Below are 26,032 nucleotides of genomic sequence, written 5' to 3'. Positions count from 1 at the left end.
TTTGGTAGCACTTGAATTGGTTCATTGCTTCCTTTTTTTTTAAATTTGGGTTGACTTCGTATAAAAATGAAGATCTGGGAATTGTATCTAAATATATTCTTGGATGCACACATACAAAATTAGATGAGAATGACCTTCAGTTAATTGATCTTATTTCCTTCCTTGGTGGATACCTGGTGTATCCGATCTAGATAAGGATTTGCAAAGCAATTTGGGCTTCCATATTTTGCTATTCAAAGCTCAGAAAAAGTAAGATGGTGGAAACTGGGTCAAATTCTTAAAAAATAGTTATTTCTTTGAAATATTTTATAACACAAGCGACACCGTAAGTTTTAAAATTTATTTTTAAGAAGAAAATGCCCTGCAACCAAGAAAATGAAAACTGATGCTGAATGTAGGTGACTAAAATCTTCAAATTTTCATGAAATATCAGCACAGCTTTACAGGACTGTGAGGCAGCACCAGGAATGCTGATGAGTAAATACACAGTGGAGTTTGGAGGGAGGCTGACACTGATGTGTTAACATTGTTTTGCATTCCTGCGTATTTGATTGATGGAGAACTGCCAGAAGTGAGCAAGACCTGGGGGGAATAAAGAAAGAGAAAAAAAAAAAGCTTTGGGCTGACAGAAGAACATGTAATGGTTGTAGTATTATGTATTTTTGTAGTTCAAACCACTTGATTTGGTCTCTAAACACTGTGGGAATAAGTGGTGCACGTTTAAAAGAAGGAAGAAGCTTAAAAATTATTTCAGTGAAGGAGGAAAAAGACTTGGTAATCTGCCCATGATGCTGAGAAAATGTAGGCATTATTGGGCTTGATTTGCTAAATGATTATGTAAATGTAATTATACTGCATATAACATTTCAAATAATTTGAGATGGCACACAAATACCTTTGAGACATTTTAAGGAGGTGATTGAGGAGGATTTATGTATGGTTAAGGACTAAAATTTTCTTTTAGCTTACCTTAAAAAGAGGGAAAGTGCTTTAAAACTGAAGTGGTCTGGAATGAGTCATCAAAGCTTTTTTATATATCTATACACACACGTATATTTTTATGTGTCTGTGTACAGTGGTTTGAATCTTATTTTTTTTCTAGTAGAAGCATTTGCTATAAACCTGACTTACAAGCAGGTTGCACCTGGGGGTTTTAGTTGCCACTCTTGGTTTAGGAAAAAACAACTGCCTTCAAAAATTTAAAATCTGGTCAAGGTAGCAAATATTTATTTTCAGTATTATGACAGAAGACAACTGTGTGTTTTGTGCTGAACAGAACAGTTGCCACTCATGATGGTGTCTTTGTCTATTATTTCTCTCCCCTCCACTTTTCCTTTCTGGTTTGGGAGATTAAATTCTACACTTAATTCGCACAGTATTTTTTTTGAGCTGTTTACTGTTATCATTAATTTTTCTGTATCTTGCATTTGGTAATAATATTTTACTCAACAATATTATTTTAGCTCTTTTGCTGAAATTGCTTTGGACATATAGATGACTAATGTGCCTCTTTATTTATTTATTTCAAAATGTCAGATTATTGGTGACTTTAAGCAAGCTGACAGTACTGGCAAAAGGTTTTTGTTCCGAGTTAATGTTGTTTTGCATTCCTTCATTGGTGATATATAAAGAATTTTCAGAAGTAGGATAGACTTAGGTTTGTGGGGTTTTTTTTAAGCAGCTTTGGTTTGCCTGCGAATAATCTAAAGCTGTACTACCCTTGTATCTAAAGCAGTGAATAAATTTAGTGTTTTAGGGTTACGAATACATTATTTCTTCTACCTCTTTAAAACAGTGCTGGTGCTTTAAATTTACCATGCTCTGCTGGTATTCTGAATTTTGATGAATTCCAGATTTAGTCACTACTTAAAGCATATAGATATCTGAAGTTTGTCTAGAATCCATCTTTTTATAGAAGTTTCTGAAGTCTTGCTAATAATGACAGTGTTTGGCTGCTGTATTGCCAGCAGTGATTTTGTGGAGCTGCAGTTCAGGGTGCTCTCTGTCCTATGCCAGCCCTGTCACAGTTACACCAGTGACATGACTTTAAAGCTGTGAACTGAAATTCGCTGTGATGTTCTCATTTTTTAATAAACTACCAGAAAAAGCTGATCACTGAGTGATGAGTGGCAGCTGACTTGACTGTGCATCATTACCATCTCAGATTGGATTGGTCCTCTGGAGGCTGTGCTGCTGGGAGGGCCAGAATCCTAAATCCGTGTCAAATACTGGTACAGAGATCTGTCTACCAAAAATCTCCGCAGAATCAACCCTGCAATAGGCAGGGATTGGATTCTCCTCTGTCTGAAACATGTTTTTATTTTCCAGCTGTGCACGTGATGTTTTTCCAGCTGATTCTGCTCTGTTGTTCTGAGAATGTTTTTATTTTTGAAGTTTATACAGCAGATGCACAATGTCCAGTTGTCACATTCCACTGCTCAGGGAACACTTGTCAAAGATTCTGTTCTGGAGCCATTAAGTAGGATTGAAAATTGACTCCAAGAAAATTCGCAACAGCTCATTGCTTGTTAGTGCTGGAGTTCATGCAGGCAGTCACACAAAGACATAATTACTGTATGAACAAGTTCTTCAAGCTGTGCTGGTCTCGTGTATTCTGCAGCCCTTGTGTTGCTGCAGAATTTGGTGCTTTTGAAATTCTGTAGTGACAGAAAAGTATATTTTTACTTTGCAATTTCAAAGTGAGGACCATGGCATCTGTTAATCAAGAGAGAGTGACTTTACACAAGCTGTGCATGGAAAGAATAGACCCAGAACAAAGCATCTCCTGCAACTACAGCAAGATAAAGGACTGTTCTTTCTGTGGTAGGCTTGATTTCGGTGGAGACTTAATATAATCCCAGTTTTTGACTTCCAGACTCATGGGTTTGTTTTGTCTTTTGCCCGGGATTAAACACCTTGCAGGAGGGAAGCAGCAGTGCTGCTTCTTCACCGCTGTTCCTCAGCCACTGTTGTAGCATGAACTGCCCAAAGCAGGGGAGGGGCATCTCCAGTGCTTCACTGCTCCCTGCCTTTTGGACTTTACCATGTCTGCAGTTTTTAATATGTTGCTCTTGAATAATGCTAATATTTGGGCCATAAGCTGATGGTGCTTGTGCAACACAAGGCTCAGGGAGTCTGTGGTTTGTTCACTAGCAGGGTTTTAGTGCAGGTGCTGTGGCCCATGGCGGCTGTAACACTCAGCACTCACCTGAACAAAACACTTTGGTTGGTAATTGCTCCTGGGCTGGGCTGGGGAGTAACTGCACCTGAAGAAACAAAATATTGGTGGTGGCAGTTCTGTGGTACAGACCTCTAAATACCCTAGCAGCCTGTGATATATGTCCCACATGTGACACACAATATGTGACATACCATTCTTCACAGTACTTGTAAATAAGTACAAATCCAGTTCATTTAGTGACTTAGTAAGGGTTTTTTGGTACATTTTACATCATATCAGTGATGTGATATTTCATATGGCAGCCCTGTAATTCGTAGTGTAGACTATGGAATTCTAGGCAAGTTAGTTAAATTGGCAGCAGGGTGAATTTTAACTTAAATTCTATGTTTTAATGGAAATACTAGGTAATTTCAACAGGAAGTGAATAATACATTTTTTATTAAAAACGCTCAAATATTTTGAGAATGTTGTAAAGATGTTTTTGGATTAAAGATGTTACACATTGTCCTACTGTAAACTCTTCTATAACTGTAACAAACTGGTACCATTTAAAGCCCTGCTCTTTCCTGCAAATAAGTTAAAATTCAGTACTTGCTGATTACAATGACTTTCTAAAAAGAAAAAAAACCCCAAGTATTCCAGAACCAGTCTTTATCCAATGTTGACATGAATTACATTATAAGGCTTACTCAAATTTCACTATCCCTGATTCCTCTACAGCCATTTCTCTCTACCTCTCGAGGTCCCACCTTTGATTTCCCACCCCTTTTCACATTAAGTCAAAACAGTCTTCAAAGAGCTGCTTTGGCTTTTGAATCATCTGCACTAAATGGAGGCTGTGCAGGAAAAACATGTTAAATGTATTGTGTTGACACACAACTGAGAAGTTCTGTATTTGAAACATAAATTGTGACATTATTAGAGCTGTGTCTGGAAGTCCCATATTTTCATTATTTTAGTTCAGTAAAAATAGAGATGTAATTGCTTCTACTTTATTTCCTTATTTTTGGGGGAGACTCTCTGCTCTTGTACACACTGATCTCAGCTGGTGTTTTCAAATACCTGCTTTCAGTTGTCTTATTCAGCTTGCTTATTTTTGGGATTTATTTTTTGGTGAACCAGGGTGGTGGTTCCATACAAATATTAAAGGTATTAGAGCTTGTTCTGGAAGATGTAGCCAGTGCCCATAATCTTACATGTGAACAGTATTTTAACAATAGCATAAATCCTTGGAATCTACTAAACATTTTCTTTGGGAATGGTTGCCATTTTTTTTGTAATTACTGTTTTAATAGCAGTAAGTTATCTTAAGTACCAAGACTCTGAAATAGTTCTGTTATCCTTTCCAGTTTTAAAGCTGTAAAGAACTATTCAGGACAAGAAGTATTTGTAATTGCAATACTTTATGGGCAGGTAGACCTAAAGAACCTCATTCTTTTTATTAAATGAATCCTAATCAGACTTAAGCTATTTTTTTTCTTGGCAAACTATGAGTAGGAGATAATATTTTTCCTAAAGAACTTCTGAAAGATTATGAAGGATATTATGCAGATGGATTGCTGCACTTGGAAACTTTTCATGTTCCATATGGCTTATCTGCAGTGCACTGTTGCTGAAAGGAGGCCTTCAGTCAGCTACTGCTGCTGCTGATTTATAATTTAACCATTGCAAGTACGTGAAGATCTGTATTTGGGAGGCTGTGTTTGTACATCTATGTGTTGTTGTTTGGGTAAGGACTGAAATAAAGCCTTTATGTACCATGAAATATCTCTGTGAATGTTCTGACATAGAACTGTGTTTTGCTCTATTTTACCATTAATTTTAATTGTTTGCAAATGTATAGTTCCTGAAAGGACTATAAAATGTATTTAATTTATATGCTAAGGAGTAATTTTTTTTACTTCTTGAAGATTAATATCAGTCTATTTTGGTTTTGTTTTTTATTAAAAAGATCAAGTTAAACTGGCACATTATAGTCTTTAATGGGAAATACTAGTTGATGGTTCTTTCTGTAAAACAGGTAAAACACAAACCTGCTCAGTGGTATAAAATTCAGTAATCTACTGAGTTGGATAGAAAGTGAAACAAAGACAAATGCATCAAAAATTGGACTTTGACAGCTTGACTAAGCTGTCACTGTGGAAACAGCATTATCAGTGCTAATGGATTACTAATCATTTTAAGTCTCGAGTTCATTTAGGACCAAGCAATCCAGCTTGTTTGTAGGTCAGCAACTGCTTTATAAAGTCCATGGCTTCATAGGTAGTGTTTCCCTAAAATCACAAATACAGACACACACTTGCCTTTCCCATACCTTCTAGTCCAGAGCTGGGTAATATTCTGGGGGTGAAGAGTGGATTTTATAGCCCATAAAGTTCTAATTCTTCAGTAATTGCTTGTGGTTATCTACTTAAAATAATGTTTCACAGCAAAGATGCTTCAGGCTAGAATTTAAACTTCATGCCATATCAAGTCTAAAAACCTTTTGTATGTGTTATTTTATATAAATGAGAGTTTGAATCCTGAGTGCCATCTTTATCATATCTAGGAGGAATTTGACAGCTAGCTTTCATGTTTGGCAAGCCAGGGATACATGTTAAAATTTGCCAGATACTGGAAGTGGTCCAACATTTGAAACAAGACGGTGTCTTTTCTTAAAATGGTTTATAGCAGGGACACTGATAAAATTTCAAATCATGAACATTTTTCATCTGTAAATGCTGAATACCTTTGCCTAAAACTGAACCTAGGGTATTGCTAAAAGGGCTCTTTTTCTTCAAAATTTATGGATAATGCAGGCTTAGAATTTTTTATTTGTAAAACCCTAGAATAAGTAATTAACCCTAAACCACCTTTTTTTTTTGTCATAGCAAATTATAATATTTGGCCAAGAAATACAATAGCTGTAGCAGACTTTTAAGTACTCCACTCAGAATTTTTCATGTTCATATATTTTTGCATAATGTCCATTATTTATTTTTTAAAATATCACTACTAATTGAGCACAAGTACAGAAAATATTATTTAAGTAAGCTGAAAGTAGAGTATGTCAATAGTTCAGATTTTCTTTAGCAGGCAGTATTGTGGCTGGGGAGCCTGCCAGAAAGATTGGTTGTTCTTTAAGAAGTTAAGCTCTCCAAGTTGCTTAGCTCATGGAAATGTCTGTCATAATCTAATTTGGCCTCCTGTGCATTTCAGGGAAGTTTTGAAAGCTGGGCACCACTCCTTCCCTGAGCTGGTTTGGGATGGATGTGTTTGTGGCTATAATTAGAACGTGAAATTTGAACTGATAGCGTGGCAAAATGTAATTGAAAATGTGTCAGGGATACTGAAAGGAATAGTATAGGGCTAAATGTAAGTAGCCTCCCAACTCAAAGGACAAGAAAACAGCTTCATAAGGAAATTTGCAGATGCTTCACTGGTTGAAGTTGAGAATATTAATAGAGCCTGAGGAAAAGATACCAAGTTTGTAAATATCACATAAAACAATATGTTACATCTGTCTGTGGAAAAAGAAATTTCAGCCTACAGAAATAATGTTGATGAGCTTAAATAGACAAAACACTGTTACCGAGTTGAATTATCTGGTTTTTCTTTGTCTGTTCTCTTTTGATGTTTTTGTTCACTGGGGATTCACTCCTGCTTGGATTTTAGACAGTGGTAAATTTGTGTAGCCGGCACTGTAGGGTCAAGGTCTGACTCTGCAGAGCTGTGTTGTTAATTTAGAGAAAAGAAACAGCTATGATGATGCTTCTGTAGCCAAACTGACCCGCAGGAAGTTTAAAGGCTAAAAATAGCTTTTGGTGACTAAGAATACTCCTCGGGTGCTTGAATATATTTTATACATAATAGGAGAGACATAATGATATCCAAAGGATGAGACACCTTACTATTGTTCAGGCTGATGAAAGTGGAATATTTTGTGTTATAAAAGAAGAGAAAAACAGCCAGGTTTTAGGCTCAACTTTCTTGGCAATGGTATATATCAGGAAGCAAATAATAAAACAATTGTCTTGCTTTCAGCAGGACTTTCTGCTGCAATGTAAAGCCTGTGGTGATACATGTGGTCCTTGCCTGCTGTGGGAAGGGAGCTGAGCTGCAGTAAGGGAATATGCCCCGTTTTGTCTCTCTGATCTTTCCTGTATTAAGAATGAAAACTGGATGGGAAACTGGTGCCGTGACTGCTTTATTTATCCTTCGTTCTGTGACTATCACAGAACGAAAAAAAAGGTGTGGCTTTTCATGTAGGATGTGATTATCAGTGGTGGCTGAGGTTTGCTGCTGCCAGCGAGGCTGGGCCAGTCCTTCTGCCTCTTCTGTATCTGTGGTGCTCAGCCCACACGTTGGCAGCCCACCTATTCCTGCTACAGCTGAGTATAAACCAGCAAAAATAAGTTAAATAAAGAATGGACAAGGAGAAATTTTTGTTATTTTAGGAAGAAAAAAATACTCTCCATTATTGCATGGTATCTCCAGAGCATCAGGAAACTTTAATCATTTATCCTTTTGATAGCCATGGTGGAGGGGGCCTACCAGAGCACCAGTAATACTTAGCAGTACTAGTAGGGCTTTTCCATTACTTCAGGCCTGAAGAATATTTACACGTTAGAAAGTTACGATATTTAAAACATATTTACTCCAAATTTGTGTTGCTTCGCAGCTTTTCCATGCTCTGATTGCAAGAGCAGAAGCAGAACTAGCCACAGGATTTAAGTGAAAGGTTTGCCTTTTCCAAGGGAAATCACTTTTCATTTCAGTCATAGTCAAATTTTGGACATGGTTTTCCCAGTGATTTGGGATGAAATACCAACAAAAATCCTCTCTGGCCAGCTCCAATAGTAAGTGCAAAAATAGAGCTGTTAACATGATACATGGTAGCTTTGACAGCAACTACCATTTCCTTTTTGTGTAATATTACAAGAAACCAAACACTGAGTGTTTTGAATGACCTGACACTTCTTTTACACTTTATAACACTTTTTACACATGAGGTCATCCTACATTCTTGCTTTAAGGCAGAAAAATATCATTTCCTGACGTGACAATGAACATAATCAAGTTCTTTACAGTTCTGCCAGGGCTGGTAAGGAGCCCAGATCACAGTATCAGAACTCTTGGCTTTTTAACCAAACTCGCTGATCAGAGCACAAAACACGCTGATTGTGCTCTTTAATCATTAGCAACGTGTCCTTTTGGAGTGGGATATAAAGCCCGGGGTCTGGATGGGAGGGGACCAGTTGGGGGTTGTCACTTCATCTTTGGGAGCAGTGACCCATCTGTGTTTATTGGCTCAGAGTTCCTGGTTCTGAGCTGCCTCTGAGCAGCCCCTGGGAGCCCCTGGGAGCAGCTCTGTGGCAGGGCTGAAACAAGCCTGGGGAAGGTGGTGGCCTCATCTCCTGCCATGGGGGCTCAGCAGCTTCAGGCTCCTGCCTTCCATGTGCATCTCTTGGATTTTGTGGAAGGAAGCTTGTGCTAGGATAATTACACTGAGATGGTCGAGTATCAGCTCTGCTTCCTCAAGGATCAATCAATAAATGACTTTATTCTGCTTTTATATGCTATTTGTGTTACTGGTTTCAGTAAAATTTATATTGAATCGTAGAGAGAAGCCAATTATTCCTTTCTGTTGTTGTTTTGCAAGAAGCCCTTCTTCTGTTCCTTAGATGCTTCTTGCCAAGGCATGAATTTTTTCTTAAATTAGCAAAATGCTAATTTTAATTGCAAAGTGCAATTAAAAATTACTTTGCATATGTGTGGGGAAGTTCAGGAAAATATTGGGGCTCTTGTACCATGTGCTTGACTGCAATATTTAAACCCATCATAGCTGGTCCAGCCGTTCTCATGCATTGTTTTTTAAGCTCTGCCATTCAAATCAAAATAAATCAATACTAGACTTAATAGAGGAACAGCAGCAGTTTACAGCTCCTGGGTCATTCTGCAATGTCTACATGACCAGAGCTGTCTGGAACACTTGTGTAGTGACTTTGTGTGTCACAGAAAAGTATTGTTGTGTTTCCTTCATTCTTTTAAAAAAATATTTCAAACTTGCATTGTAAATATTTAGCATTATTTTCTGAGTAAAAACAGTATTTTTCTCTCATCAGTTAGTGCAGTCTGAGATCAAAGCTGCACAATCTCAGTTACTGGGGCACAATAAAGCGCATTGGCAAACAAGTTGGAACAATTTCCAGTAATTTTGGCTAAGTCTTAGAGGAAGTGGAAAGTAACACAGATTTACTGAAAGGGCTACACATTCCCTTACATGATCTGGAAAACAAGACTTCACACCAGAAGGTAATTGGAGTGAGCATCCAATAACAAAACCTGAAATTTAATGTTCTTTTCCCCTCTTGCTCTAGTAAGAAAAAATTACGCCTTATATTTATTAGTCTCCACTGCAAATACTATGATTTTGTTCTCAACTAGCTTGTGTATTACAGCAGAGAAATAAAACTCTTGTCGTGTTATACAAATTACTTGGTCTCACCAAATAGCATTTTTTCCTCTGAACAATCTCAAAGTATATTGGAAATCTCTCAGCCGAGTTATTTACATTATTTGGAGAAACAACAGATTGTAGCGCTGGAGCATCTGGAGGGCGGAGTCAGCCCTTGTTTATGGAGTTTGGCTTTCCTGTGTCCCCACGGAGCGATTCCCAGGTTCCCGGTGACCGTGGCCCTCCTTGTTTGCCCTGGAGCGGCGCCTGTGCCGGGCTGCGGCGGGGCTGGCTCGGCTCGGCTGCGCCTGCCCGTGCGAACAGCTCGCAGCATTCCGTGGGCAGGAATGTTTTACTATTGTGTTACTGGGCACTGATAAAAGTTCGCAGGCTTTTTATGGTCAGGTCCTCAAAGTGGCACTTGGTGTTTTGGTGATAAGGAGGCAGAGCTCTGGCTGTCGGACCCAGCCGTATTATCTGTGACAGGGAACTGTGCTTAAATCCCTCCACAATGACAGGAACCCCATCTGGAGTGACGGTTTCCAGAGCCTGAAACGGGAGATACGGAGGCATTTTCCTTCCTCATGAGTCAAAGCAGAGTTAACCCTATTGTTAGCAAAAATGACACGCAGTCACCGAGAGGAAGAAGGCATTTTTATATTTAAATCTCTTCCTTTTTGTTTAAGTTGGAGGATGATTTGCAGACCGTTCCGGGGAGATGAACTGGCAGCATTACGCTTAAAAGCTTTCGCTGGATTGTTTTAAACTACTGAAAGGAGCTCTGCTGAAACTCCCTTGCTGCAAGACTTCAGTTGCCTCAGCGTGTTTATCACAGGAGCTGCACTCGGTGCATGTCTTGCAAGCTCTGTAATCGTGTCCTGGGCACTGCGCGCTGACGCCGACATTTGGGTTCTATTTCCAGAGCGCCGTGGGCTGCAGGGGTTAAGTGTAATCCAGATTAGCCAGCGTTAACATTTTCCCTGCTGATATCAAAGTGTAGCAGACTGGCAGGCTGACTTGTTAGGAAGGGCTGCGAGAGGGATAACAGGCTCCGACCTTGAGAGGCCGAGCAGCCGGGCCTTGTATGGCCAAGTGCATTTACGTGTGCAGCTGATTGGTTGGAGCAGCAGCATCAGAGCCGTGACAGGTGCTGGAGGAGCCTACACCTGTTTTCCCCATATGCTGATTTAGTGATTACATTTTTGTGGGAGTTCCAGATACTGTGTGGGATACACGGAGCAAGCCAGGAAACTTGAGAAGGAATTGCAGCTTATGGTGAACTGTGATACTAAAGAATTTCAGGCTGCGAGTTGGATTTTCAATTCCTGCTTTAAAACTAAAGCAGAAATAAGCAGCATTTTGCATATACATGAATACTGAGGAAGTTGTGTGTACTTTTTATTGTACTAAAAATCAGTTGACAGTAAAAAAATGCTGGTGAATACTATGAGCGAAAATATTTTGTTTTTTAAGTCAGAATTTCAGTGTGTTATGGAAATTGCTTCTGTAGGAAAACATGGGGTTTTTTTTATGGTGCTGGAAACGTCAGCTTGCAGATTTCTGATCTTTAGAGGTTTTAATGTAAAATTCATGGAATATAGATAATTTCTGACAAAAAGGAAGTACACAACTCCCTTATGCCTGTATAGTCCTTCTGCTGCCTTGTGTACAGATAACATAAATCTGTTTAAAATTTGTATTGCTTTCCTCTTGAAACTTTTTTTCGGAAACATTAAAGATTTTTCCACAGGTAATGTTTTAAATATTGTTTTGTTATAAATTAGAACTTGCAGAGAAAAGGTTCTGATTGTGTAATAGGGTGAAAAACAAGAGATATAAATATATCTTGTAATTTGGTCACGAGACCTATAGTTTCACATCCTTTCTTTAATGGTTGGATTGTAGACAAGCTTGCTTTTTTTTTTCCAGGGGATGTTGATGTGAGTTCTCCAGCAGAAAACAGGAAGTAGCTCCATAAAGTTAGTCTAAAGGACTCTGAAAAAGCTTATATTTAGCAAACCAAGTCATTTTAGAGAGGGATTATGTAATTTCTTTTTGCCGTTCTTGTTATCGTGCAGGATGACAGAAGTGCAGGAAGATCCTGCCTTTATCAACTACTGAGACCGAGTGTTACAGATATTAATGTCCTGCAGTTGTTTATTGGATCAAAAATCTTTGCCACTATGTTTGTCAGAGTATAACTGTATGCTCTTTAAAATGTGAATATTAAAATTGGGATGCTAAAATCAATTCATTAAAGATCCAGTAAACTGGCTTTTAATTACCAGTGAATACATTAACTCCTTTGCCACAGGCTTGAATGTGCCTTGTCAGACAACTTCACTCCATCAGCCAGTGTCTACAAATGGTTTTGCATGCAATGCTGGGGAGATGAAGTGGTTATAGGGGGAAGTTACCTGTGAGATGGCACCTGGGTGAACCTTTTCTCTTTGTTTACTTTGCCACTATCTTGAAAGACTGATTCTGTCTGTTGCACAGTGACTTTTGTCTGTGAAAGTTTAATGTAGTTTCAGGGGCTCTGAATGATTCAGTAGTGTACAGAACTTCTTGGCAAGTTAGTATGATTTGTATGTGAATTTTCCAATTGTATTTCAGACCTTAAGAAAGAAAGGCCTTAATGGTTGTGAGAGCCCTGATGCTGACGATTACTTTGAGCACAGTCCGCTATCGGAGGACAGATTCAGCAAACTAAATGAAGATAGTGATTTTATTTTCAAGCGAGGCCCTGTAAGTACTTTTATTTTATCTCTACTTTTTATTTGTTGATCCTTTTTATTAACTTCATTATTTAGGCTCTGAACAAGAAGGAACACAGAGGGTGCGACAGCCCGGACCCTGACACTTCATATGTGCTCACGCCACATACAGAAGAAAAATATAAAAAAATTAATGAAGAGTTTGATAATATGATGCGGAATCATAAAATCGCAGTGAGTACTAAAGTATGGTTTGTGCTTCTCTTACATGCATGAGAATTTTCATGGTGTTTGCTTACCACTGAAAATCACTTCAAAGCAAGAGGATGTAATGGCTTGAGAAGGGAAAAATACTTCTGAGGAACAATGAAATTGTGATACCTGGTCTTGTTAAAATACATTTTATTGTAAAGAATAAGAAGAATCATCTCCAGTTTTGGTTTTGTACTCCCAGTTTTTCATACCTTTGGGACACAAGACATTACAAAATTTCAGGAGCCTACTCAATTACCTAATCCTACCTAAAAATATTTAGCAAGATAGGTTTTTGTTGTGGGATGTAGGACCATTTATTTACATTTTGTGGGCCTTCATATATCTGGTGATCAGGATTTTACAGTATGTGACAAGCAGGCAGATAGAATTGGATTAATTCTGTCATCTAACCAGTAGAATTTATTTTGCTCAAGTCTGGATATAGAAAGTTATTTAGGTATTTAAAATCAAGACTGCTGCACAATGAGAGCCACAAAAGATTGCTCCTTCTGAAATTCCAAGAGATACTTCCTTGGACACTGAAAGATGTTTGAAAATTTTCTCCCATGTGCCAACCCAGTGTGCAGCCATAAGTCACTTGGCTCCAGAACTTCAGTTTGGGGATAAAAGGAGTGGAAATGTTGCATGTTTTTTGTGGAGGTGTTCATGATGACATTTAATTTCCACCTACAAAAACCAGCTAGTGTTGAGTATTACTAAGTTTTTTCTAAGAAAACTAATACCAGGGCACTGCTACAGCCTTTGAATATTTTAAGAATGCAAATCTTGCAGCAGTTAAAGGAGATGGTGGGTTAATCTGCACAGACCCTGGGGCACTTGAGTAGTATCTCCAATAACTGCAGATATTGGAAACCATTTAATCGTTCAGAGCATAAGAGATCTCTGGGGACTGAGCAGCAAACTGACAGTCCTTGACACCCAGCATCACTTGTGTTAGCACTTTATGCTTGAATCAAGCCAATATATTTTGGGTTTTCTTTGTTTTGAAGATTTTCCTATCTGACATTTCTGTGTTGAGACATCTTCAGGCCTCATCTCTCACTGATAACAACACTACCACAACAACAGCTAAATGGGTTTTTGGTGAACAGCCTAAATGTGTGAAGATCAGTGTAAATAAAAAGGGCAACATTATTTTTCAGTTCTACAGCTCTGTATTTCTAACTCAAATTTGACCAATTATGTTTCTGTTTTCAATACTTCTGGGGCTGTATAAGAACACAGTTTCTCTTGTTCTTGAGCACTCGTTGCTGTCAAAGGATAGGAATGAGACAAAGCATGAAGAATTCAGTCATAACCAAATGAGCACCATAGATGGGCAGAGACAGCCTTTATTGTAAGGTGTGGGGGGAGGCTGTCACTTATTGGTTCTGTATTGAGAAGCCTACAGAAAAAATGTCCTAGCTGTCACTTCCTAGCAGTGTGTTCAGCGTACTTCAGGTATTTCCAGTTTAGTTTGAGCTGCTTGACAGCGTGCTGTGTGAAAACACCCTGGTTTTGGTAGATACCGAGTAGTTTCAAGTAGTTTCCCCTGAAAACAAGCACTAGTAGGGCTTGTCATTGGTTAGATACTGTGAATGATTTGCTAGCTTTGTGTTGTTCTGCTTCATTACTTTTTCCTTCCATCTGTGCCAAAAATTGATGATTATTCTTAGAATGCTTCAGTAGGGACATTGTTGTTGGCTCTCACTAGTAAGAGATTTTGTTTCTGGTAGAGAATATATTCTGCTTTTTTAATTAGTACATTTATTGTTACATTTCTTGTATTACCTGATTTTTCATGCAGAAGTATCATTCTAAATGATTTTTAAGCTGCACATGATGAAGTTGCATTCTTTAAAGTGTACTTCCTAGGTCATTTGTGTTGGTCATCTGCCTTTAACCTCCTAATCACAACTATCACCTCTCTGTTCTGTCAGTAAATGCTCTACTGGGCTTTTGCCCTTAAATTGTACCTGTCATGGTTTTGTTTCCAGTAATTATGGGAGTTGAGAAAAAAAAAATAAATAAAAAATAGTCCCTTTTGTTTCAGAAACCCATCACTGTCAAAGGATAGGAATGAGACAAAGGCCAAAGAAGTTAGTCATGACCAAATGAGTACCATAGATGGGCAGGCAGCTGAGCTTTTGATTCAATAGCTGTTGAATAACAAACATATATACTGCAGAAAAACAGTTGCCTTTTAAATAATGTTGTCAAAACTAGAATTAAAAAAAGTAGGTTTGCAAAAAAGATGAAGTGGTTATTCAAGCAGGGGTTTGGGGAACTGAAATGTTTAAATTCAAATTATTGAACTTTGTGATTTCCTAAAGATTTGTTTATTTTTCTAGTCTGTTGAAAAACAAAGTCTTAGAGATTAGTAGCAATATATTGACAAAGTTATTACTAGAAAATGTTTTTACTAACTTGTTCTTTTTTGTGTGATAACTGTTTGTAACGTGCATGTTTATGCTACATTTTGAAGGTACAACAGTTCATTGATTTGTAGACATGTTTAGCTTGTCATTGCTTTGTAATAATCCAAATTAACTGTTAAATTTGTTGTATTTATGAGCTTGTGAATTCATATGAATACTTTCAGTTTTCTCTGTTTGAACTTTACATATTCGCGAAGCTTGAGTAAATTCTTTGGATCTGTAATTATGTGATGTATAAGAATTTAACACAATACTTTACAACAAATGGATATTTTAAAACTGTATGCTTAATAGAGTTTAAAAACTAACAGAATTAACTTTAATAAAAACCAACAAACTGCTATAACTGAGACATTTTCTAATGTGCTATTTCTGCAAACACAGTTAATGCTAATGGTGTTGTCTTGTTGTTCCTCGTTTTCTGTCCCGCAGCCCGGCTTGCCCGCCCAGAACTTCTCCATGTCGGTGACGGTTCCAGTGTCCAATCCCAACACTTTAACCTACAGCAACCCAGGGAGCTCCCTGGTGTCCCCATCCCTGGCTGCCAGCTCCTCACTCACGGACACGACCATGCTGTCCCCACCCCAGAGCACCCTGCACCGCAACGTGTCCCCCGGGGCGCCGCAGAGACCGCCCAGCGCCGGCAACGCAGGTGAGCTCTGCTGCTGCTGCCCCTTCCCCCCACACCCCCTGGCATCTTCTGTCAGAACCCACAAAAACCCTCCCAAGTTACAGGTTCTCAGTGGTTTCAGTGCATTTGCACAGCTGAAGTTTTGATGTACAGAATTACATGGGACCCTAACGGAACAAGTCGGTTTAATGCTCTGGCTTATTTTGGTTAGGTGGAATGCTGGGGACAACTGATCTCTCAGTGCCAAATGGAGCTGGTACCAGTCCAGTGGGTAAGTGCAGTATTGTGACTTTGTTATAAAAAATAGTCTTGTGGTTTCAGTTTCTCAGTTATTCAAAAGCAATTTTTTATTTTGACTCTTTGGAAAAAGTGGCTGTGGAAGAACAAAGGTTGTAATTATTTTAGCTGCACTGTTATTGTCAAGTTTTATAAATTATTATCAGGCATTTAACTTTCTACTGCTGTGCCCTTTCCACTTCAGTAATATTTGCCTTTTTTATTTTAGTAGCTTTCAGTAGTAGTGTGCTGCTGCTGCTGCTTTTGTGTTTCTCTACAGGTATAATTACAGCATTCTAAAAACATCTTATGTTTGCCAAATCTGAATTACTGCACTAAAGGCAACTCAGCTCAGTTCTCAACTTCAGTATTTGCAGGATCTGGATGTTTGATGCTGGTTGTGGTGCCAATCAGAATGAAGCAAATACAGACCGTATTGTTTGTATTGCCATGTGTATCTTGCTAATCATTTTCTAGCAATGATATGAAGAAAGCAATAAATCTTGGAAACTGATAGCTAAAGATACGGCTTAGTTTTGGATGATGATCAGAATTTCTTTTGAAAACAAAATAGATATCTTGCCAAAAATCAAATCCACAGTATTTTTTGGCTTTCAGTAAAAATATATGATAGCACTTTTTCATTTCAGTAGTATTTTGTCTCCTGAACAAATTTTAGCACTCTGATAGAGGGGCAGGCAGCCACTGAAATGTGTCGTGCCACAGACAGATAAAATAAATGACAGCTCACCCACTTTGGTCACGTTCCTCCTTGCCACTGGAAGTCGTGCTGGCTGAAGGTCAGATTTGCAAACACACCTAACCCCCCTTGGGAAGTGTTCATAGCCTGGAATTAGAGAAGCAACTGTTGACCTTTCAGTGTTTGCCCACTGGCTACTTAGTGTGGCAGCTGGGAAAAAGTTCTTTGAACATCAAGTCAGGCAATTGAATTGATGAATAAAAAATGTTGCAACTCTCCAAGGCTGAAAGCACAGGATTGACTTTCCACTCTTTATCCATTCCTTGGCTATGTGCAGCAAAGATATGAAATATTAAAGAGTGGTTTCCATCAGGTAGGCAAGATTTTAAATGGAGGAAACTTCCTCAGTTGAAAAAAGATGACTGTTTTTAGAAACTGTAGAGGTCAGATGTTGATTTCCATAGAATTTTTAAAGTCAGACTAAATAACTTTATCATCAGGCTGTTTCAGGCCTCTTTTCCCAAATCAGGTTTTATTAAGAGCAACTTCAGATTGACGACTCCTTGCTTCAATAAGCAAATAAAACAGTGGTTACAGTGCTTGCCATAGGGTATCAAACTCTAGAAATGCCCAGTTACAGCAGCCTGGGGAACATATTTAATGCAGTAAAATGTTTGCCTCCTTGCATTTATTAATAGTTTATGTAAAAAGTCAAAATGCATCACTTATCTCTTACTTTGCAGAACATCACACCCAAGATGTTATACATATACCCACTCACTTCTAGAAAGGTTTGTCATGCAAGTGAGAGTTGTGACTGTACAAGAACAGGGGAACATCTTTAAGTACCTCTAGTGAAACTCAAATACCTGGTTAACACCAGAATGCTAAATCAGAGGAGTTGTCAGAGCTCCACTTGCTGTAAGTCATGGCATAAAAACTTTTAACTACTGACAGGTGCACAGGAACCTTCTCAGTTACAGCCACAATCAAGAAATCATACGTAACCAGATTGACTAAATCTGCTGTCAACTTGAGCTTGACAGCTGCTGTTGAAATGTATCTCTTGTTAATTATGTCTGCAGACAATAATGGTTTTAGTTTCTTGCTACATTTATTGTAGAATTCACTTTTAAAAAATCTATTTTCTTCTTTTAGCTTCCAGGTTATTTTTTAACTTCTTAGGAATGGGGAATTTTCCTATGGATGTAGTGAAAGGTCACGTGCCAGATTTGCAGCTCACACTTTATAGGAGTGATGTCAGAGGTAAAGATGGAGTACTGGCATATCCATATTCCCAGATATTCTCTTACAAATAAATAAATCAAGGAAAAACTAATCTTCTTCAATGTTATGAAGTTCTTGTGTATCTGAGATTTTGTTCTCATTTCCTTGAAAGACACTTAAATGCCTGTATCTCTTAGTAACAAACAAGTAAAGGTTAGATTGCTTATTTGGGACCCAGTTCAAACAAAGATGTTGCATAAAATGGCTCATACTGAGTTCACATGAGTCTTTTTCTCAAGTCCTGTGTAACTTGATTGGAATGGAAATGATTTGCTTTAGCAGTCAATCTGCCAACTTAACAGTTTTTCTGTGGAAAATAACTTTGAGTAAAAATATCTGCATGTTGTAGCAAAGATTGGTAGGTGGTTTTTTATATCCAGAACAGAAAATTTTGTGATCACTTTATAATACTGAGAGCTTACTTCACATGCAGCTGTCATAACTCTGAAAAAGCATTTTCATTTTGTAATATTTTTAAAATTCTACCCACCACATAAAAAACATTTGCTGAAAATTTTTACTTGGCAAATATACCAGTTTTGAGAGGGAAAAAATGTCCAGCATTATAATGGAGTTTGCTCTAGAGCTCATTTATTTTTTCTGTTAATTAGATGAAATGTTTCTGGGCTAGAACATCGATGATCTTGTTGCTCCTGGTCAATGTTAAACCTTGTTCAATTTGTGATGGGCATCAAAGGTGCTCCAGGAGTCTCCTATCACCAGGATGTGGAGAACACTTGGCACAGTAGAGCCTCACGAGCCCAGATATAGGGGAGAGTTTCTTTGGTTTAGGACTGGATGGATGGATGGATGGATGGATGGATGGATGGATATTCCAGTTTGCCATGAGTTCTGCTTTGCTGTGTTCCAATAGATTGTTATCATCGCATGAATCATCCACAGGGTGCCAGTGAAATGCACAGGGTGCCAGTGAAATGCACTTGCAGTGTCCTTGTGCCATCCTTGAGGACTCTGAGAATCAGGAAAGCTCAGAAATGCCACCACAGTTACTCTGTCTCTACTTTTTCTTCCAAGCCTTGCACTTGTGGTGTTGAGCCAGAGCCGCGCCAAGGACCTGAGCTGGTTTTCATTGCCAAGGCTGCATGAAAACCATAAACCTTGAGACCTAAGCTCTTCCCAGTCCCAGGGGATTCTTAAGGAATTTTTGCAAGTGGAGGCTGTTTTTGATTTCACAAAGACACAGTAATTTCTGTCTGCACATTTCTGTGTCAGTGAAATAGCCCTTCTGGTCAGTAATGCGATTATAGAAACAGTTAATTTTTTGGAAAAGAGAAATTGAAATTGTCTTTCCTCTTACATTTTTACCATCAGGAGAATGGATAAAAAAGACCTCGTCTGCTTGGGTACTGAATTTCTGCTCTTTGTTCCAGAGCTGTACCTTCTCTAATGTCCTCACTAATCTTCAGGTTCTGAGAATGTGAAATAACCTCAGGAATACTGATTTTCTTTGGAGCAGAACTGAAGGCTGTATCTGTTGGAAAAGCTGTGTCTTGTGAGCTGTTGGATATCTACTTCAGTCTAGATCCTGTGTGGTCTTTTATCCTGGCCTGAGGAGGGATTTTGCAGAGGTGCCACTTACAGCTTGCACACACCTGTAAAACTGCTTGCAGTTGCCAGAAAGGGATCAAGACAGAACTGGGAATAGCCACACCTGTAAAGGTGTAAATGGTGTTCCCTTTGTCTTGAAGGCTTGGCTGATGGGGGGAGCTTTTTGTGTGTGAGGATAAAAGAATCTCTGAGCTTGGTTTTGCACAAGTCTGAATCTGCTGCAGTCTAGAGTGCACCAGAGGCTTCAATAACAGAAAGGCTCCCTGTGCACACCTTTCTAGTCTTGTTTGGTTTGTGAAATGAGAGACACCCCAGTAGGAGTATCCAACTGACTCCTGAAAAACACCTCTTGCAGTTTAAGGCAAATGTTCTGCATTGATGCTATCAGCCTCTTCCTTAAGAAAGCAGCTTTCTGCCTCTACCCCACTCTGACGTTTACATAATGTCCCCGTGCCAGCCTCTTAACCTGCATCAGATACAGTCTTTGGCCCTGTGGGAGGGACCACCTTAAAAAAGCAGCTGTAAATAAACCCTGAGCATGTTCCTACTTCGGGCTTTGCACTCCTGGTGCCGTTTCAGGTCTGTGCTTCCTCTTCAGTGTGACAGGGAGGATCAGTCCCAGGTAGGCTTTCCCTAGTCAGATCTCCTTACTTCCCAGCTGTATGGAAAGGGATCTGGCTCCAGAATATTTGTTCACCTGCTGCTAAATGCAGCACACAAAGGTTCCTGCTGTGCTGTCAGTAGTGTTGAGGCATCATGGCTTGCCTTGCTCTGATCTTGGAGAGGACACAGGTCAGTACCCAGGGAAGGGGCTGAGGGATCCCTGAGGAACACGAGATCAGCCTGTTGACTGCTGCAGCTTCCAGGCTCTCCTGAAGAAAAAGAAGTTGTAGGAGTGGGCTGCAGGGCAGCTGTTCCACAGAGTGTGAGCTGAACACTTCTCCTTTGTTGGACATTGTCAGCACACAACAAAGGCTGATCCATCCATCGATCTCTGATTAAATCAGCTCACAAGAAATGACTGGCTGAAATCAGCATAAAAAAACATGCTGGTAAGAAGAAAGAAGGTATTTGATTTTTTTTTTAACTGTAGCTCTTATTCCTTGGAAACTATCCATCTGCATGACATGAGGTCAGTTCAGCCCCTGAACTACCCTTAGGTTTCAGTTGAAATTTCATATCTTGCTATGTGTGTTTGTTATCTTACCAAAATTTCTGTCATTTACATGACAGTTCTGGTTAGAATTTTCCTTACACAGAACAAATTATTAATTTCCCAGCTGTTAAAGTAAGTCTCAACATTTACATGATGTCCCCTTGTTCAGGATACACTGCCACATCCCAGGCTGTGGTAAACACTGCATTTCTCTCTTCCTTTCTCTGCCTCTCTTTATACTGACTTTGTATAGACACACAAAAATCAGCAAGCTTAGGAAGTAAACTGATGTAATTAACTGTAATCTGTTTAATTGACAAAAGACCTAAAAGACATCCAGTTGCTGTTGGTGATGTTTCACTCAGATATAAGAGCAATATGTCTTTATTTAGGTTTGCTATTGCATTCTGAATAATAGCCACCCCTTTAAATGCTAAATATCCTTGAAAATTCTTTCTCCTTTTATGTAGCTGCAGGCAAAAGAAAATTTCCAACAACCTGGGAAATGAGCTCTTTTTAAAGTTCTGTAACATGACTAAGCATTCCCTTGACATTTAGTCATGTGTATTTCTTTTTTGCTGCCTTTTATTATCTAAAGTACTGCCTTAGAAGCATAAATCTTACATGTTATACATGTTTCAAGACTTTATATTACTGTTAAAGGTATATTTTAATTCTGATTATAGTATTATCTGAAACACTGATTTGTAAAGATCAGTGGAAATACAATTATTTCAGATTCCTTGAGATATTACAGTAAATTCTTTCCAAAGCTAATACAGAACTGGAGCTTTCTGAAGTGATGGTAGAATCAGCAGTGATTGCTGTGCAGAGCTGAAAATGGTAGAAACGGCATATGCTGTTTTTAATTTCCACTTGAATCTGTCATACTAAACCCCGAAAGTAAATAAATTGAGCAACTAATGCACACAGAAATGCTATTGTTGGTTTTACTTGCAATATGTCCCCCTGCCCAAGGTTCTTCATGTAAATGTTTTCCTTCAGTAGATCTTATCTGGCCTTGTGAATCAATGATGTGTTGCAAACACATTTTTCAGTTTGCTTCTAAATATGTGACGTCTTTTGGGTTCTATGATGTCACTGGAGGCATAAATATTTATTTACTACAATCCTTATTTTTGCTTAATCTTACATGGTTTAGCTGCTTGCCCACAATTATTCCAAAACTGTGTATAATTGTGTTCAGTTTTTGTCCAAAATGAACCACCAGGAAAAAAAAAAAAAATAAAAAAATAGTGGCATCAATGCCTATAATTTATTTCTCGAGTAGTAATAAGTACATGGAGTACTTTTCAGCCACGTGTGTTCATTGTTTCAGCTGATGTGATTTATGTAGTGAAATATGAGTCTGGCTCATGTAATTGAATGCTGTGTCTTGGGCTGCAGGACAGTAAATGAGATTAAGCTGTATTATGTCTCTGAAGGCAGAATCTCCAGTTGGTATCATGGGTGGGTTGTAACATTTCACTTCAGAAAAAAAGTTGTTTCAAAAGTAAACACTTTCTGACTAAACAAGAAGTAGGCTAATGTATGTTGGCAGGGTTTGTTATCATCAAATCTAATTAAATTATGATTCATATAATTGAGATCTTATATTTGCATTGGTGTCTGTTTTCCAAATGACTGTTTTGAACATGCTTTCATGTCTGTTTTAAGGAATTTGAGTTAAATAAAACTCTTCCTTCTTAAGTAAAAACGGTTGTATTTTTACACACATGCAGGATTTTATATTCTGTTTCCATATCCAGTTTGAAAATGTTTTTAAACATGAAGTATTGTCTTTGGGGAAGATCTATAGTGGGTAGGGCAGAAACAATTTCTGTATTATATGAAATAGTAAGTAGAATTTATGGGGTTATTAAGGGCTTGGTTTGGCAAAGGGCTGTGTAGTTGCATCATCCTGTAATCATTATCTTTTTCTGGCTCCTGACCTTGCTCTAAGAAATACCACACGTTCAGTTATCCTTTCACTCTTAACTGGTAATTTGATTTTCTTATTAGATTATTACAAGGAAAAAGGCTTGAAGTTTCATACTAAAAATGAATATTCTGCACTCTTATTGCAGCCCCAGCATGTGATCCTTCAGATGATCAATACAGACACTCCGGTGTTTGCTCAGTGTTCAGTGCCGGCTCTTGATCACAAAGGGCTGCAATGGGATTCATACCCATGGTATTATTGCACACTTAGGATATTTTTTGTTACTGTTTCTCCCATTTTTAATATGTTCTAAACACTCCTTTTGAGAAGTGCTCAGCCTTTTGTCAGAAGAAATGCTTTGACTCTGCCCTGCTGCTGCCTGATACTGCGGAGAGCAGGCAGTGGCAGGGAGTTTGTTGTTTTTGACAGCACCACTAAAAGCAAGAAATGTTTCTGAAGGATTGGCAGAGCCTTGGAGTAAGGGCTCAGGAAATGACTGGATTGGGTGTGGAAGAGAGACACTGTCCAGATTTAACACACAGGCTACCGAAATACTTGAACCAGAGGACAGGAAATGGTATCATAGGATGGCCCAAAGTGCTGTACAGAACCCCATTGTTTGTACAGAGTGGGATTGTTGTGCAGCTTAAACTGCTCAGAACTCACAACCCTGCCATGGAAAGGTGACACAGCCCCAGTGAGTAATAAAATGCTGCTGATGATTGTATTAAAGCCCAGACTTTGCTTCCATTATAACATTAAGTTCTTTAAATGCTCTGGCATTTTTGCTGAAAATGGGGGATGCCGTAACAAAGTTTCAGGTATAATTTAGTGAAAATTATGCCATTTTCTGGTGTTTTTCCTCCCTAGCATGTTTGCAAATCCATGTAATTTTTACCCTGTCCGTTGTGTAGGATGTCTCTCAATCTCTGCAGGCTGGCTGTAGCTCATGCTGCCCTCATTTATAATGGATAGGAATTGATGCATAACTGTGTTAACAAAATCATGATTCTACGAAAACCATCTCCGTTTCAGGAACCTTAAGGGTAGCATGGAACTAAATTTCTCCTTTTGGCTTGTTGGTTTTTCCATGTGACCCAGCTGTGGAGAGTTTTCTCCTACCAGTCAAGAGTATATTTAGCTCTAGTGTGTATTCTCAGCTCCAGCCGAGCTTTTCAACCCCTCCACCTAAATTTTATCACTACCCTAAAAGCATCTGAATAAATTCTGCTGTTTTCTGCTGAGGAATGTAGATCCTTTAATCACAAAATGGGGGTTTGCTGTGGTTTTTAATACAGAAGGAAGAATGCTGACATTAAAAACTTTACTTTCTGCTGTGTTCCTTCTTTCCCCCATAAGTTCTGAGTTAAAAGTCATATTCCCATACCTCCTATGCAAATGCTTCAGGAAAGTACTAAATTAGAATGACTCCTCCTTGCTTTGTTAACCTTCTGTTAACCTTGAAAAACTCAAGGGACATGTCAGATCATCCATGTATGGTCAGGCTTTTGGCACAGTGGGAAATCCACACAGTGAGTAAATCCAGAGGAGGCCTCCTCGCAGCATCCTGGTGAATTCCCATCGAGGTTCTCATGTGCCCTGGCTGAGTATCTTGGTTATACCAGGCACCTCCATGAGGTTTTGTGCCCTTGCTGTGACATGTTGCTGTTCTTCCTTCTTGCTGTGCTTTTAAAGGCATTTAAAATGCTGCTAAAGATGGTAGAATGTGACACTGACAACTTTCTTATTTTAATTGCTTTTAGATTAATATGTATTTAATGCAATAAAATTGGATTGGGCATAAGGGCCTATTCAAATTAGAATAATAATGCAAAATTCATGCCAGCGTGGTGCTATGGGCGATTAGGAGAGAATTTCCCACACAGTGAACTTTGTCTCATAGACTTTTCCCCAATTGTGCCTATAAAAGCTGCTTTCAGAGCTGCAGTATTAGTGCAAACAGAATCTTACTATGAATTGTGTTTATTTATACACACACACACAGGTTCTGTAGGGTGAACTATGGGGTTCCCTGTTGCAAAATTCTCCCTAACAACTTTTTTTCTGTTTGCAGCTGAATAAGGTTTGTGTATTTTGGGAATTGTTGCTATAAATATTCTGTGATTGGAATGTGGCCTTAATTTTTTTTCTGAGAAATATATTTTGGTTAACATGATTGGTGCTTCTGTCAGGATGGGAAAATAGAATACTGGGCACTTCACTGATTTACTGCCTTGGTACTGTTTTCTGGTCAGTTCTGAGTGTGAGCTGAGGACTCTACCTTGAGCATATTCAGCTTTTGGAGATTTCAGTGCTGAATCCTGGATCTGTAGGCTTTGGCTTGTCCAATTCCACTTAAAACAAGTACCAGGAGTAAGATAGAGAAAGACTTTGTTAAATAAACCTATGGGCATAAGTGATGTGTATATGTGGAATGAATTTGAAGGGAAAGAATTTGTTCCCCTTGTTAAATATAACAATCAGACAGTAAATATTGATGCTAAAATTAGTCCTACAGATCTTGGAGGTATATGAAGAATAAATTTTAGAAACAGAGACTTTAAGAGCTGATCTTTTGTTCTCACAGGCAACAATTCAGTGTAGTCCATGCTCTCTTTTGTGGGGGTGGGGACCAAGTGGACTTGTGCAAAACCCTCACTTTTCTGCAGCCTCAGCCTGGAGGAGTTTCAAAGGGCAAACTAAACACAACGGATGTTATTAGAAATAGTTCTTCGGCAATTTGCTCTTCTCAGCGTTTAAGCTGCCACAGCGTGCCCTTGAAGTGATATTCCCTTTCCATATTGATCCTCTGGTCAGAGTGGTTCGTGTTTGATTGTTCAATACTCAGCCCCTTGTGGGAAGTTCGTTATCGGAAGTTTTAGGAAATAAATATTTCATAACTGGTACATGAGCACCAAAATTTGGTATTGTCCTTCTCCTCAGTCTTACAGTCCATTTGTTTTTCCTCTTTCAGGAAATGGGTTTGTGAATTCCAGAGCTTCACCAAGTCTACTTGGTACCAGTGGTGGTGGGAATGGCCTAGGCAAAGTCATGCCTACAAAGTCCCCACCTCCACCAGGAGGAGGAAACCTTGGCATGAACAACCGCAAACCCGACCTCCGTGTCGTCATCCCACCCTCCAGCAAGGGCATGATGCCGCCACTGGTGAGTTAAAACATTTGTTCTGGGTCTGGCTTTGTGGAAATGCACTCTTCTGCCCACATGCACAGGGAGAAACTGTCTCACCTGCTTACCATAGGGTACAGGAATAGAGGGGTGTTTGTATTCTGAAATGCCACTGATGAAAATCAAAAGTACAAATTGTGACCTGGGGAGAAGTTCAGCTTGTAAGGAATTCTTACAGCTGTCAAACAGCAGTCTGACCTAAACATGGTAAGAGCACAATTGTAGAGATGGGGCTGGGGACTGGTGTTCTGATCTGAC

The 26,032-nt window shown here is 38.9% G+C and overlaps 1 protein-coding gene across 11 annotated transcripts in view; it reads left to right on the top strand.

The window, feature by feature from the left end:
* The window catches only part of MEF2A (myocyte enhancer factor 2A), an 81,988-nt gene that overhangs the window by 43,287 nt on the left and 12,669 nt on the right, over positions 1-26,032 (top strand). For 4 of the 11 annotated variants that reach the window (XM_086849581.1, XM_086849576.1, XM_086849583.1 and 1 more), the window contains exons 4-7: positions 12,234-12,365; positions 15,460-15,679; positions 15,870-15,929; positions 25,563-25,753. In XM_086849581.1, coding sequence (XP_086705707.1) covers positions 12,234-12,365; positions 15,460-15,679; positions 15,870-15,929; positions 25,563-25,753 — 603 coding nt within the window. Of the gene's footprint in view, positions 1-12,233; positions 12,366-12,430; positions 12,581-15,459; positions 15,680-15,869; positions 15,930-25,562; positions 25,754-26,032 lie in introns of all 11 variants that reach the window. The other 7 variants (XM_086849578.1, XM_086849575.1, XM_086849580.1 and 4 more) reach the window with 3 other exon arrangements.

Source organism: Cyanistes caeruleus, chromosome 13 (assembly GCF_971803275.1).
Source record: "Cyanistes caeruleus chromosome 13, bCyaCae1.hap1.1, whole genome shotgun sequence".
Classification (NCBI taxonomy): domain Eukaryota; kingdom Metazoa; phylum Chordata; class Aves; order Passeriformes; family Paridae; genus Cyanistes; species Cyanistes caeruleus.
This window is presented reverse-complemented; position numbering and strand designations above follow the sequence as displayed.